General features: G+C 46.0%; 1 protein-coding gene across 1 annotated transcript in view; it reads left to right on the forward strand.

The window, feature by feature from the left end:
* The window catches only part of TENM3 (teneurin transmembrane protein 3), a 451,388-nt gene that overhangs the window by 422,277 nt on the left and 13,403 nt on the right, over positions 1-15,708 (forward strand). The window contains exons 22-24 of the mRNA XM_047856975.1: positions 5,526-5,701; positions 7,458-7,693; positions 15,023-15,319. Of these exons, the coding sequence (XP_047712931.1) occupies positions 5,526-5,701; positions 7,458-7,693; positions 15,023-15,319 (709 nt within the window). The remainder of the gene's footprint in view (positions 1-5,525; positions 5,702-7,457; positions 7,694-15,022; positions 15,320-15,708) is intronic.

Below are 15,708 nucleotides of genomic sequence, written 5' to 3' on the forward strand. Positions count from 1 at the left end.
TTAAACCATGGAAGGAAATCTGAACCTAAGGAACGCCAATGGTTGGAAGAGAACATTCTCCCTCTGTATTGGGGCGGGGGGGTGGGAATTGGGGAGAAAGCCAGGTTAGTTAAGTCCTTTACTGTGATGCAAGCCTGGAAACTTAGTGCCCTCACTAAGCAGCTCTCACAGTAAGCTTATTCTGGGATGGCCCGGGGAGGATGGGGGGTGGGGCAGTCAGGACTCCACTTGAACATTTATCCCATCCAGGGGTCTCCAGAATATAACGAAATCTGCATTTCCTGCTGTCTTGCCTTCTCAGAGCAGGCTGAGTTTGGGCTGGAGAAACCAGTCGGGACAGAGCACACATTCAGTAGCTTCACTCTCCTATAGGGGAAGAGAATAATGGGTTGAGAGCGGGGAATAGCCAGCATTATCTGAGTAAATACATAAGTTTGTCTCCTTTTTGAGACAGACCCACTGCCACGCTGACTTATCAGCCCGAAATCAGCCTAAGGGGTAAAGAACAGACCACATCACGTTCACTTCTCCTCTCTGGTTTGCTTGCTTCTCTAAAGCCCTACTGTAATTTAAAAGGATTTTTCTCAAAAAAACAAAAAACAAAAACCAAAACACCAAAACACCAAAAACAAAAGATCATCTTTAAAACAAACATTTGATTAAAAAGGCCATCTTATGGGAAAACACTGAAGATCACAGATAATCCTGTTGTTGAGTTTTAAAGAAAGTTTTTGAGAACACATTGTTTCCCCTTGAATAAATTTGCAATATCAGTAGTCTGTTGACATTGTACTGGTAACGGTCTGACTCAGGCAATTTTTCCCTCCGTTGAGGAACCCCAGAAGATAAGCAGGCAGGGGAGCATTCTCCTAGTGGTGTTTCAGAAGCTCAATCTGGTGTCAGTGAATATGGCGGGAGGCAGGAAGATGAGGTTTTACATCTAGGGTGGCTGTGGGGATGGGCACAGGGATCGGAGAGATCAGGAAGGAAGAATGAAGGGGGAGAACCTCCATGAGGGGGAGGGAGGAAATTTCACGTCAGGATGAAGCCGGCATTTCAGCTGAGAAGGGCCGAGACTCTGACTCTCTGGGCCATTTGTCCATAAGCCCACTGCTTAGGAAACTTAAAAAGAGATTTAAAAATACACCACAAAGGCTAAAACAGCAAGTCTCGGCAAAAATGCAATCAAAATTAAAGACGAACAAATAGATAAACATCAAATAAGGGCATCCCATCAGTGAAAGGTCACGGAGAGCCTGAGGGAGTTTGTCTTTTCCAGGGAGAGTCCTTTATGAAGAGGGTCAATTGGGAGCGAAAAGAATGTGCTGTGTTATGAATTTGAAGCTGTGAGGCTAAGACCCGATGAGTGAACGGAGAGCATGAAGTTGATGTTCTATTCAAATTCCCTAGAGCCTGTTGCATTGTAAATTCAAAGGGCTAATAAAAGAAAGCTACATCTCAGATATACGAGCTGGGCAGGCCTGGTTCACCACCAAGGCCAAGCAATATTAAATAGAGCTACGGACTTGCACAGAAGCAGAGATGATGTCCGGAGGCATTTATTTGATGGGAAGGCCCCTTTTAGTACGTAGGGGCAGTGCATCTCAGAGGACAATTGGACATTTGTTGGTGCGCTGTTTCCTCTCTCTTGCGGAGGGAGAGAAGGGCTCGCCTGCCATTTCTGGAAGTACCTAGAAGTCCATGACTACTTCTTTTCTCTCGTTCCCTTATCCACAGTCACCCTGGTAACCTTCCTGTCTCTTGCCCACCTTGTTTTCATTTCTCTTGGCATAGGTGCCAGTCTGTGAAAACGTTTTCACTGATCCACGCTGAAATTAAAAATAAATAAATAAACGACGCGGAGATTTTTTTTTTTTTTTTCCCCACAAAACTTTACTTCTTCCTTTTAAACAGCTGACCCTCACACTGAAGGTAGGTCCTTTGTCCCATGGGTTTCTTTAAGTGGCCTTCCTTTATGAGATGACGGAAGGTAACAGGTAATAGTTTTTTAGACAAGAAATCTACGCTGGTCCCTCATTTTTTTCCCCCTGCAACATTGGGGAAGTCTGGGAAATGCTCCCCACGTGCCCTGTGACCTTCGCCCCTGGCCTCTTCCAGTCCTGCCATCACGTTGGCCTGATGAAAGCCTCGCTTTCCTGTACCTTCTCCGGCTCCCACAGACTCGGGATGAAGCCCACCCAGGGGGCTAACAGTGGGCCCTCCCTGGATGCTCTTCTGCTCACAGCCCCCCGCCCCCCGCCCTCCCAGTCACCAGTCACCAGTGCTGCCTTATCTGCGTGTCCAAGCATGCATCTCTTTCACGGCCGGGCTCAGGTCCCACCTTGATGTCTCCTACCCACAAAGGTTACATGTTCCTGTGCGACCTTCCCGTGTCACGGCAGCATGACCTTGTCTCCTCCTCCCGCACTCGGGGCGCTCTGGCCGTCCGTACCCCTCACGTGGCTGCCTGTCGTTAGGTTTTCCCATGCATGTCCTCTGTCCCCAACCAGGCGTCCTATGCCCTTTCGTGCCCGCAGTTCCCCAGCCTTGTAGCCTGCACGGAAAGCTTGTTCAGAGACGGCGGCATGACTGCTTAGGCGGAACCTCTGAGCAGCTGTCTCGTGCAAGCACGTCCCCCGACCTGCACCTTAACGTCGATCTAGCCACTGCTCCGAAGGCACAAACTCAGAACTTCCAGGACTCGAGTGGGAAGCCGGGCCGCTAAGATCCCAGCTTCCCCCTGTGCCATTCTGACTCTCCTACCCACAAAGGTTACTTGTAGCTTCATTTTCCAAAGAGCCAAAGGCTGATAGGTTAGAGTCTGGACGTGCAGCACCCCGTGGTCTACGGTGATGCACACAAAATGCCTTCCCAGTGCGACGTGGAGCGTGTGGTAAGCCAGCGAAAGAGCAGCGGCAAAGGTTGGGGAAATGCTTTCTGCGGGAGAAAGGTGACGTTCCCGCTTAGGTTGAAGGGAGCTCGGAAACATCAACCAGCAAACGGGCAGAAAGGGCAGGCGAGTGACAGCAGCGAGAAGGAATCGGCAAAGTGCCGGATGGCGTCATCGGTGTAAAGCTATGGTTTGCCACTTTCCGGCAGGCTCTGTGATTTACAGGAGGGGTCATGGGCCTGGGGTCCCGGTGCATGGAAGCATCCCTTGGGCCCAGTCATTGGATGCCATGAGAGCCTGAGGGAGTCACCTGAGCACATCGTCTTTTCCTTTTTCCATCTGTACAGTGGGAGGGAGGTGGGTGCAGTGCTGAATTTTCTCTCACGTAGGGGCATTCAGACGGAAGTCAGTTTCTTAAAAACACAATAGCGAGTGAGAACTAAAGAGATGCAAGAATTATGTCCAGGTTATGAGCAGACCTTGGGCTGGGTTTTGTCAGGAATTCCGTATAAGTAAAGCCAGGCCTTCCTTGCTCGTTTCTTCAAGAGCAATCATTTCTTTTAAAAAGCAACGACAGCCATAAGCCACGTTGGATTTCTTTCATTGACGTCTTCATCTGCCAGGGGCATTTCGGATGGTGGGGAGGGGAAGGGGTCTGCTTTTTGTTGATTGCAGCTCTGCCTTTTATGGGTCCAAACAATGACCGCGCTTAACGGCACATTTTCTTTCTCTCTGCTTCTCGGGCGCTTGCTTGTCTCTCCTGAGTGCCCATGCGTGCCGCTGGCTAAGTAGCATGGCAAATTGTCAGATCAGGTCAGACCCCCCCTCCGCCAGACTGATGCTGTCCCCACTAGATGAATGGAATCACCTCATCGTCTCTCTCCCATTCCTTCTTTCCTTTCTGTCTCTACCGTGGCCTTGCCCTTGCCCCCCATCTTCTCTACTTCTGTTACCTAGAATCTTCTCAGATGCCAACCACAGTTTTCAAAGCCACTTTTTTACCCTCTAAAACCCCCTATCCTTTTATTCCAAAGTATCATTTAAATATGTTCTTCTGCCCCTTATTCCCTGTTGCCCATATTCACACCGGTTATCGGGATCCTCTCCTCCCCCGGGAACTTCGGTCTTCTGCTAAGAAGATTCTTTCTCTACTGTTCCGCATCTGGGCTCACTGTAACTGGGATATGGTGCAGGTGTCCATGGCCGCTTAGAGCTTTTCTCAACAAAGCAGCCTGAGCACCCATCTGAAATCCAGGCTTACGTGTGTTGTTATCCCAGGGAAGTTCCTCGTTTTCCATCTGGAATTTGCTATTTTTTCTCTTTCTTAAAACCACATTGTCATTTTTTACATTTTCTCTGGTGCTGCCACAAAGTGTAAAGTCACCGCAAAATCAATTCTTTGGTGAAATGTTGTATCTACGATGCATATTTATGATTATAGGACAGCGTTTTAATAATATATCCTGGGGCACCTGGGTGGTTCAGTCGGGTAAGCATCCAACTCTTGACCTCAGCTCAGGTCTTGATCCCAGGGTTATGAATTCAAACTCCGTGTTAGACTCTGCACTGGGCATGAAGCCTACTTAAAAAATAATAATAAAAATAAAATACATCCTAACATCTTAGTTATAAGTTCCTCTTCTACTTACATGCTAAAAAAGTATGTAATAAAAAAGCAAATCATCATTGAATGTCAGGAAATATTACATCTCAGTTCAGTAGATAATAAGTCATCATTTGAGAACTCACCCCTTGCTACAGTGTCAGTACAGATGAGATAGATTATCACCACTCCTGCCAACACTTAAGTCTGAAACTTACCATTATATTTTTTTTTTAGTGTTTATTTATTTTTTGAGAGAGACACAGAGCGTGAGCAGGGGAGAGGCAGAGTGAGAGGGAGACACAGAATCTGAAGCAGGCTCCAGGCTGTGAGCTGTCAGCACAGAGCCCGATGCGGGGCTCGAACTCAACGGACCTCGAGATTATGACCTGAGCCAAAGTCGGTTGCCTAACCGACTGAGCCACCCAGGCGCCCTGCGCCCCCCCCCAAAACTTACCATTATAAAGAGGGTCAACACTGAGGAATAGGAAAGTTTTTTTTTAAAGGCTTTATTTTCTTAGTTTGTTGAAGGCGTCACAAGATACGAAAAGAATATTTCTACATAGGCACATACATACGTGTATGATTACTGTTGCACAAAGTTTTATACGTTCATATTGCTCTGCTGTAGAGGGCATAAATTAGTAAAACTTTAAAACCTGATGTAACGGCGAATTAAATCTATGTTGTAGAAAATATGGAGAATACTAAGGCATTTAATATCAATAAACACGTTCCCTTTGAAACAGCAAATTAGACGTGCAGGAGGATTTTGGTCACACTTCAAAGAATAATATGCTGAGGTGGAGAGTTATTCTGTTTACTCTTGCTCTCACCGGCGAGGTTTTTCTGTGTTAAACAGGCTTTTGACTACTTCAAAGCACGTTTGAAGTCCTCACTCTGCACAGCTCGTGCAGAAAGACAAATATGCTTCCAAATTTGTGCGGCTGAAAGTGTTGCACCCTCTATTTACAAGTAAGAAGAACCTGCAGTTGGCTAGTTTAATACCGAGTTGATGCCTCTTTTATTTAGCTATGACAGCGAAGGTCGCCTGACCAATGTTACCTTTCCAACGGGAGTGGTCACAAACCTCCATGGAGACATGGACAAGGCCATCACGGTGGACATTGAGTCATCCAGCCGCGAAGAAGATGTCAGCATCACCTCAAATCTGTCTTCAATCGACTCTTTCTACACCATGGTTCAAGGTAAGCCCGAAAGCGTAAGTTTAAGCTGATAATCTTAAATGCCACTAGCACCCCCCCGGAGAACGCGGCGACCCCCTTTGCTAAGATGAGACAGAAAAGGGAAGGTGAAAACATAAACCTCTAGAAGTAAGCCGAAATCGTCCATCGTCTACAGGTAGTGTTTATTTCGTGAAACATACATATGTTAGATCAGCCAGTGCCCACTCCCACTTCCAAACCCACCTTCATTCCAACCTTTCACGGGCATCATCAGACCCGTTTCGAGTCACTTTCTCCGTGACCTTCTGCGGTCTTCGGGAGGGCATCCTCTTCACGGCCAAGTAAGTACAGCCGCTTGAGACAGAACCCCTTCTGAATCTGCACACCTTGTGGCCTTTCAGTCCACGTACGATGGGATCACTGGACATTTGATACCGAATTTTCAGCGCCCACTTATGTATTATCTGGACTTTATTATTTTTTTTTCATTCAGTCCATAGACATATGTATCCAGTATATTCATGAGGGGACCGCCTGCCATATTCCTTTTTGACATAATCTTGGAAAAGCCTGTTTGCGATGACACTTGCAATTGTGAGGTCATAGCCCTAAGCCTAATTACTAAATCTGAGTTAAACTTCTTTGACTCATTATTTCTACCAGTTCTCTCAAGTAAGCTCTGCCGTCGTCTAAAATTAATACTGCTTGAATTCCTTTCTTCCCCCGATGATTCTATATTATTCAAAAAGTTTAAATTGAGGCAGAAGGCTATAATATAAGAGGCATTTTTGTACAGAAGATGGCTCCCTTTTTTAAAAGTCCGTTTTGAGGGAACATCACCTCGTTTTTTTTACATACAAGGTGTAGATGTGAGATCTCTTCGAAAGATCTTTAGTACAGGATAGATGGGTTTAGGGGAGGGGAGTCTTCTGAGAGCCTGGCAGTCACACCCTGGCTAAAAGAGCACAGAGGTGGCTCTTTCCAGAACGTCCACTGCACATATGTGGAGACTCACCCCTCACTTCTTTTGTCAGGCAAATGAGAAAAAGGAATCTAAAGTGGCGAAGGACTTTAAATTCTGCCTTTAGGGGCGCCTGGGTGGCTCAGTCGGTTAAGCGGCCAACTTCAGCTCAGGTCATGATCTCTCAGTCTGTGAGTTCGAGCCCCGCGTCGGGCTCTGTGCTGACAGCTCAGAGCCTGGAGCCTGTTTCCGATTCTGTGTCTCCCTCTCTCTGACCCTCCCCCGTTCATGCTCTGTCTCTCTCTGTCTCAAAAATAAATAAATGTTAAAAAAAAAATTTTGGGGGGGGGCGCCGGGGTGGCGCAGTCGGTTGAGCGTCCGACTTCAGCCAGGTCACGATCTCGCGGTCCGTGGGTTCGAGCCCCGCGTCGGGCTCTGGGCTGACGGCTCAGAGCCTGGAGCCTGTTGCCGATTCTGTGTCTCCCTCTCTCTCTCTGCCCCTCCCCTGTTCATGCTCTGTCTCTCTCTGTCCCAAAAATAAATAAACGTTGAAAAAAAAAAATTTTTTTTTTTTTTTAATAAATAAATAAATAAATAAATTCTGCCTTTAGCATGCAGCCGGTTCTGTTACAGCAGGACATGCCAGAAATCAACGTTGTTTCGATACGTTCTAAAAGGACGTCATTGAGTACTTTTTATTTCCTGACAAGCGGAGTTCGGTCAGCATTTGAGAAGTGTGGAACCCTTCGGGCTGCACAGCCAACCAAGTGTTGAGTCCAGACTTACAGTTCATGTTTTCCGCTCCTTGTTCTTCAGATCAGTTACGCAACAGCTACCAGATCGGGTATGACGGCTCCCTTCGAATCATCTACGCCAGCGGCCTGGATTCGCATTATCAGACGGAGCCGCATGTCCTGGCCGGCACGGCGAATCCCACCGTTGCCAAGAGAAACATGAGCCTTCCTGGAGAAAACGGGCAAAATTTGGTGGAGTGGAGGTTCCGAAAAGAGCAAGCCCAAGGAAGAGTCAACGTCTTTGGTCGAAAGCTTAGGGTAAGCCGGTGTCGGACGGCAGGTGACGGGGCCGAGCCGTCCCCGAGGGTGCCAGCGGTCACCCTCCCCAGTCCAGGCCTGCCCTCGGCGCAGGGCCTTCCCCGAGAGCACCAGGTCTCTCCGCCACGCCATTAGATCATTCGTGATAAAAGCCAGCTCTTGGAGAAAAGCTTTTTTTCTCGAGATAGCCATGATTAAAAATCAGTTCTTCCCTGGGGCGCCCCGGGGGGCTCAGTCGGTTCAGCGTCCGACTCGTGATTTCGGCTCAGGTCATGATCTCACAGTTCATGGGCTCGAGCCCCACATCGGGCTCTGTGCTGACAGCTCGGCGTCTGGAGCCTGCTTCGGATGCTGTGTCTCCCCCTCTCTCTGCCCCTCTCCTGCTCACACTCTGTCTCTCTCTCTCTCTGAAAAATAAATAAACGTTAAAAAAAATTAAAAAAGAAAGAAAGAAATGGACTGGCCATTGAAAGGTGGATCCTTTCTTTGCATCCTCAGCATTTTTAAAGTGTCGTTGGGATGCATGGGAGAATATCAATGACAGAACCTGACTGCTGCCTCCTCACTATTGATTTGTGTTGTTTTTATGAGAAATGCAACGATAGTTCTGATTATGCTAGCGTAATTGATCTGTGCAGAATGTTCTCGGCATTGCCTTGTTGGGTGTTGTTTTTTTCTTTTGTTTTGTTTTCTTCCCTCCCTCCCACATCATGGGCCAAATATAACTAGAAAGCAGGCTGTGATTTATGTCAGCTATTTGCTAGAGACAACACAGATTAGGTACTAAAACACAGGTTACAAGAAACCTCCTTCAGACCACTATAAACTGAACCTGATTCATCCTTTCTATTAGCAAACAGATTTTAGTTGATCAGATAAATGTAGATAACTATTCCTAAAATTACTTCCCCTTGCCATTAAAAAAAAAAAAGTACTTAAAAAAATCAAGGAGAGAGAACACAACATGAAGCATAACCAATAATGTCCTTTTTTTTCCTGCACTAAAAATGGCTAAATTATTATTATAACAGGCCGGCATTATATACCTTGACAGTCCTTCCGAGTAAGGAACAGCTAATGCATGCTGTCTCTGGCTCTTTGCAAGACATAGAAATGAAGTAGGAAAGAATCAGTAGATCAAACACAGACTGTATCCAACTTACAGGTTATGTTCTGATTCCACTTCAATTTCAAGGCAGGTGTTGGGGACGCTCAATCCGTGGTCTCCTGGAGCCAGTGCTGTGCGCTCCCACCTGACCCACATCCAGGCTGTCGGAGCCAGGATGCCCCAGCTCCGAGCCCCCCGGTTCAGCAGCTCTGGCAGGCGGGAGCTAGGGGAGGCCAGAGAGAGGCTTGCTCAGTGGGAGAAGTGAGGAGAAAAAGCGAGAGAACGCTAGAAGGGAAGAGCAAGGCTAGAGTGGAAGGGAAAGTGACAGGCAAGAAAACCAGCTCCAGGCTTGTGATCACGTCCGCAGGGTCGGTCTGTGACCCAAGGACACGGTAGCTCCCGCCTTTTCCTCCACTGAACTGAGGAATCAGTAGCAGCTTGCACCCCTGTGTGCTGTGCCCCCCTCCACTTCTTCCCAGGCCCCCTGCTGCCTTGGGCCATTGCAGCCTGGAAGCGAGTTCACAGGCCTTATCTTATCCAGCTGTATCCCTATAATGGGCATGATGTCCCTGGACACATGCACACCTGTGCGCGCGCGCACACACACACACACACACACACACACACACATACAGTCCCACCTGTTCTCAGACACAGGACTTCCTTCACCAAAAGGTACAAACATGCTGCTCCCATTTATTGCTCTCCATTCCGCATACCAGAGATGACAGAGCGCCGACTAGAATTCAAAAAACGTGCCTTCTAGGTCAGGCTCCGCTTTTTTGTTAATGACGAGCCTTATGGGGAAATCGTAACATCTCTCAGACTTCATTTGCCTCGTGTATACCATGATATCCGTGTCAGGATATAAGTAAGTTAACATTATCTAGATAATATTGTAGCATTGTGACGTTATAAGAGACATTATATATGTTATAGATATTGACCTTATAGCACAGACCATGCATACAGTATTATATACCCTGGATACAGATAAGGGATAAATACCATTTACCCTGCCCTGCCTCCATTTCACACAGTTGTTACAGAATCAAATGAGATAATGTGAGAAAATACTTTACAACTAAATAAAAGGCAGGATTATATATCCCCGACCCCTAACCTGGAGAACCTCTACCACATATGCAGACCTTGGGCATTTATACCCCCACGGCGGGTGCGTAAGAAAGAGCCATTTCGCACCCTGGTTAGGAAAACAGAACAAAAGAAGGAAGAGTGTGAGAAATACTTTGCCCAGGAACTGACCACGTAACATGTTGCCTTCTCTTCTTGGAGACGAGCTATGTCTAAGTGTATCCTCTGTTTCTTTGTAACATGGCTCTTCCAGGCATGAAAAGAAATTTAGGACGAGTAGAGGAAATCCTGTCTTACATCTCTGGTTCTCTGCCTGATTCAAAATGAAGCAAATACTTTCTCCGGGGGAAGAAAAGAGAGTGCGCGCAGGCATGGGTGTTGGTTTCTTCTAAACAGCGGAACCACAGTGCCTTGGCAAGATATTTCAGAGAATATGCTATTCAGAGTGGCCTGTTCAGTCACACTGGAAGCAGATTTCCAGCTGATACGTGTGATTGCTCTCCTAGAGACAATGCCGAGATCACAAGGGAGGGTTTCTTACTTTCAAGATAAGATTGGATGTGCCAGCTCTGACTGCTAATGCCATTCCTCTGTGGTTCTGAGGGGGAGATTCTGGGGAGAAAGTGATGATCTGAAAATCCGGTGTAAGGACTGGATGTGGAGTCTGCCCGAGAACATCTCCTCTCTTACCTTCCGTTATTTCCTAGCAGAAACTTCCTTTCATTTCTTAAGGTATATGCCTGCCTTCAACCAAGTGCCTGACACAGAGTGGGCGCTCAGATATTTATTTGATGAATGAATGAGGAGAAGCCAGCCTTATAATACAGATTATTTCTCTGCATCCAGATCTAAGAGAGAAGCTATATGGATAGTACATCCTTGCAAATGTTTGACTGCTATAAGCAAGCCTAACTCTAAGTAGATTACATAGATATAATAGATATGACACCAGATATTGTAGTTAAAAAAGTGTTTTTTATTAAGCAAGGAGTAGAAAAGGAAAATAAGAAACCAGCAACATTTAAAGCATGTTCTATGAAACATGCATTAAGGCATAAGGGAAATACAGTAGGAAATAAGCAAATGAAATCGAGGGGTGTGAAAAAGCATTGCAAAATAAAGATTAGACATTTCCATGGCTTGCTTTGTTTGTGGCCAAGTTAAAAATAAAAAAGACACAGGCATAAAAATCGCTTGTCTCTCTCTTATCATGTTGCTGGACACTGGAACCAGCCTTTAATCAGTTATAAAAAAAAAAAAAAAAAAAACCAAAAAACCTGCTATGGCATTCTGAAAAGAAAACCCATCTTCTAAACTTGCCCAGAATTCAGATGCTTTAAAGGAGAAGAATTAGTGAATCGTTTCAGAAGGAAATCCTCAAAATTTGAAAGGCGAGAGGGTGTTTAAAGGCACACGTAAACACGATAGCGTGCTTCGATCTTCCTCTGCGCGTCACGTTAGCGTGCTATGCTGTTTCTCACTTGGAGCCCAGGGGCGCAGCCTTCGAAGGGATTGTGCAGTGCGGTTAGCACTGGCTGACGTGCAGAGACACAAGACGATCTGCAGCCAGTTGATGTTCCAGCAGCGACACAAGGGAGCCGTGATGTTGTCACCAAGTATCCTGGGTAATGAGCCAGCCCTCCCTCGCTTCCCTCCATAACATTCCAGATACGTGAACATAATCCGATTGTGCTTTGTGTCTGTAAACATAAAGACTGTGTAACGTCTTTACGCCTTGGTTTTCCAAGCGTTCTACGGGGAAGATGATAACTACCCCCCTTCCCAATATCAAAGGGACGCTGTGATTCATTATAGTCGTGCTGGACATGATCTTCGAAAATGAGGAATTTTCCGTGCTTACTTGAAAGAAATGCTATGGAGCACAAAGGACTTCGTGGTGATCTCTTGTCCAAACACGACATTTGGATTCATTTTTATGTAGCTGGAGGGATGGTAATGATCTGATCTAAGGGTTTTCATCTTAGATGAACTATTCAATTGAAATTGATATTTTTTATATTAAAACTATTAGAAGGCCACTGGGGCGTGGAACAGTGCTGGTCCTTTATGATTGTCAAAAAAAAAAAAAAAAAAAAAGGTTGGAAAGTTGCCATAATTTCAAAAAGGTATAGTTAAAGTAGGACCGTGTCCTAGAACAGAAATGTCCCTTGACTTCTGCCCTTTGTTTATAATACTGGAAGGAGAAAGTCTGGGCGTGTATGGAAAGAACAGAGAAGACAAAAGATCTGTTAGTATCTTTTGAAATTTTACATACTGAATAACAATGACTTGTGCCTGGAAACAGTAAGGGTGGTTAAAACCTTGGCCTGTGCTGGGAATGTTGGGGAAAACACAACCCATTCTAATTTTTCCCCCACTGCTTCAGCTAGAGGACGCAAGAAGGGCATTGCATATACAGTGGTCATCTGGACAGAAAGGAAAATGTAAACTTTTACCCAGATGTTCAGTCTCACAGTGCTTCTAGATGTTTCCGTATGGTGACATGTTCGGTATGGTGGCACACACAATGGCTACTGTAATGACACCCACTCGCCCGTCACCCGGGTGCTCTGGCACTGCGTAGCCCTGTCCACAAACCAGAGAAACGAGTCAAGTGCCATAGAAGGGGTGCAGGCGGTGAAAAGGCGGGCTCCGGGGCTCTCCCTGCCCGTCTCCGTTTAGTACCCAGGCCCTCTTAGCAGGCCTGCCGTCCAGATTGCTCCCGCTCTAACCAGAGGCGATGACGCTGCAGAGATAAAGGGTGGTTGAGGCAGGCAATAAAGAATTGAAATACAAATTAAAATGAATACGAAGTAAAATACAAACAGATGAGGCAATCCTGTGGGCAGCACAGTCCGTGGGAACTACACAGTGAGGCTCACGTGGCTGTTGGCAGCCTGGAATAACCCAAGGAAGGAGAAAAGAGGGAAAATCTAAGCATTCAGCATTGTTTTTTGTTTGGTTTGGTCTTTTCCCTTTTAAATCACAATCGGAGCAACACAAGAACCATAGGAAACCGTTCAAATCGTGCAAAACCTCTTCCTAAGGCATCGATAATTTTGTGCAAATAGAGGTGAAGGCTGGATTCCGCCAGTTCAGTATTGAGTCAATTTGAGAGCAAATCAAATCCTCCTACAGGCTTTAAAATACATATTTGTGAATATTAGCTAGCAGCTTCTCTCCGAGGTCCGCAAAGCAGTCTGCAAAGCCAAGCTCGTGAGGTTTCACAAAATTCACGTGAGGCAGGGACTAACATGCAGACGTGTCCACGTGGGAAAGCCCAGAAAGCCTTTCGCTGGCTGGCCAGTCAGAATCCAGTCAGGGTCATTGACAGAAGCCTAAAGCCTCTCATGCAGGCGCTTCACAGATCGACAAACAGCTTCAGAGAGGCGAAAGCCCAGAGTCACGCTGCCTCTAGACCCTGTCAGGTATGGAGATCAGGCCTCTAGACTCCTGGGTTCCTCTCCCCAGCTCCCCACCCCACACACACCTGACACACTTATGGCAGAGCGGGCTGTTTCCCCCACCGCAGCTGGATCTGAAAGGATTGAACTGGAAAATGAAGATGTCCTGATTTCCGTCCGGGGTTCTACCCTTTCTCAGTGTCCGCGAATCACCTGTCTGGGTGCTTTTGTGCCCCCAGCATCACTTCACCTGTTAAGCATGAACTTCTGAGTGGTTTATATCTTTACTTCTCTGTACCTGTCCATGGACTTTGCAATACTCCCCTTGAACCACTGACTGGAAAATTTTAAGCCTAAAGAGTACTTTTTCATGGGGCTTGAATGTCAATGATAGACTGCACAAATTAGTTTTATCCCAGATTTTACATAATATACATGTGTATTACATGTTCACGTACACATATATGTTCACACATATGTAAGTGTGGATGTGGCGTGCGTGCATATGTGTGCGTAACCGATCAGTGGCAGCTGTCCGTTTTGAAAGTTCTAGCTAAGACATGTTCGTGTTAAGAGTAAGCTTTTCCCATTTAATTTTTAACAATCCAGTAGTCAATCCACATTCTGGTAGGTACAAGCTATCACCCCCCCAAAGCTTCTATCTTGCTGTAGAAAATCCATTTTTCAAGTAGAGTTTAAATTTTTGTTAATGTTTATTTTCGAGAGAGAGAGAGAGAGAGAGAGAGAGAGTGCAAGCAGGGGAGGCACAGAGAGAGGGAGACACAGAATCCGAAGTAGGCTCTAGGCTCTGTCCTGCCAGACGTGGGGCTCGAACTCGTGGACTGTGAGATCATGGCCTGAGCCGAAGTCGGACGCTTAACCGACTGAGCCACCCGGGGGGTCCCGTTAAAGTAGAGTTTAACCGAGGCCACATTTCCATTGCCGGAACGAATGTTGGATTGTATGTGCCTTGGATCACAGACAGTAATAGCCAAATGTAGTCAAAGATTCTGGACATCGCACTGAGCCACAGAGAGACCCTATTACAACAACATGGTGTTAGATTTGTAAACTTACCACAAGACATAGACCGTGTAGATGCGGGAGCAAACCATCTGAAAGTCCCTGCCGGTTAACCAGATGTTATCAAAGGCAAAGGCATTCTAAAAACTTGTGACATTTCAGCACTGGGCCAAAAGCAGGTTTGTAACCTCCTGCTATTGAAACTCATTAATAATTTACAGTAATGGGGGTTCCAACTTCTACTTAACCTGTTCCTCAAAGGGCCGGAGTCACATTTACCACTTTTATTTAATGTAGCCATGATTATTCTACTAAGCAATTATTTTCCAGGGTCTTATGGAGGGAGGGGCCTTGAGGAATTTACAGTGATTTACCAGCTTCATATCTTCTGGGCAACCGTTAAAGCAAATACGTTTTGGTATTTTTTCTTATCGGTTGTACTTTAAGTTTACAACATTTAATTGAAAAGGGTTTTGAACAAACGCCAGGCTGTCTTTCTGCTTAATGAAACCTTTTAAAAGAGCTGTTAATCTACTGCCTTGCACTTGTACCCAAGAAGTTGCTAAATTAATTTACTGACAAAAGAGAATCCATCATCATAAATGGTGTTTAAACAATAGTGGGGGACTCTGAAGAGTAATAAGGGACTAGCGTTGCAATAGCATGATGTATGTGATCGTGCTGTTTGTGTTGTCACAGGTTAATGGCAGAAACCTCCTTTCCGTTGACTTTGACCGAACAACAAAGACAGAAAAGATCTATGATGACCACCGTAAATTCCTGCTGAGGATTGCCTACGACACGTCGGGACACCCAACTCTGTGGTTGCCCAGCAGCAAGCTGATGGCCGTCAACGTCACCTACTCATCCACTGGTCAAATTGCCAGCGTCCAGCGGGGAACCACTAGCGAGAAAGTGGATTATGACGGCCAGGGGAGGATCGTGTCTCGGGTCTTCGCTGACGGCAAAACGTGGAGTTACACCTACTTAGAAAAGGTACGCCTGTGCCGTGAGAGTCAAGAGGGAAGCGATGATTAGTAGTTCTCAGCGATCACCCAGGGCTCTGCGGGGGAGAAAAACAGTGGCAGGTGACTGAGCTCCATTTGTTATTCTAAGTATCAACATGTAAGTCACACTGGTACCGCAGTGATGAATTTCTGCATTAGCAAAGTAGTTTTTCCTTAGTTAAGTTCTACTACCTGAGACCCTTTTAAGTGATTTATGCCGCAAACAAACAAGCAATCACACTGTCCACCTGCCAAGTTTGTACATCGACAACATCCACAAATGAGACCTTGAGCATGGAAGTCATTTGTAAATAATCTCCGTGCTAGCTCTTTCATTTAGGAAAGAGCCTTCCGTTAGCACAGTTGAAGCTGTCACTT

Source organism: Prionailurus viverrinus, chromosome B1 (assembly GCF_022837055.1).
Source record: "Prionailurus viverrinus isolate Anna chromosome B1, UM_Priviv_1.0, whole genome shotgun sequence".
Classification (NCBI taxonomy): Eukaryota; Metazoa; Chordata; class Mammalia; order Carnivora; family Felidae; genus Prionailurus; species Prionailurus viverrinus.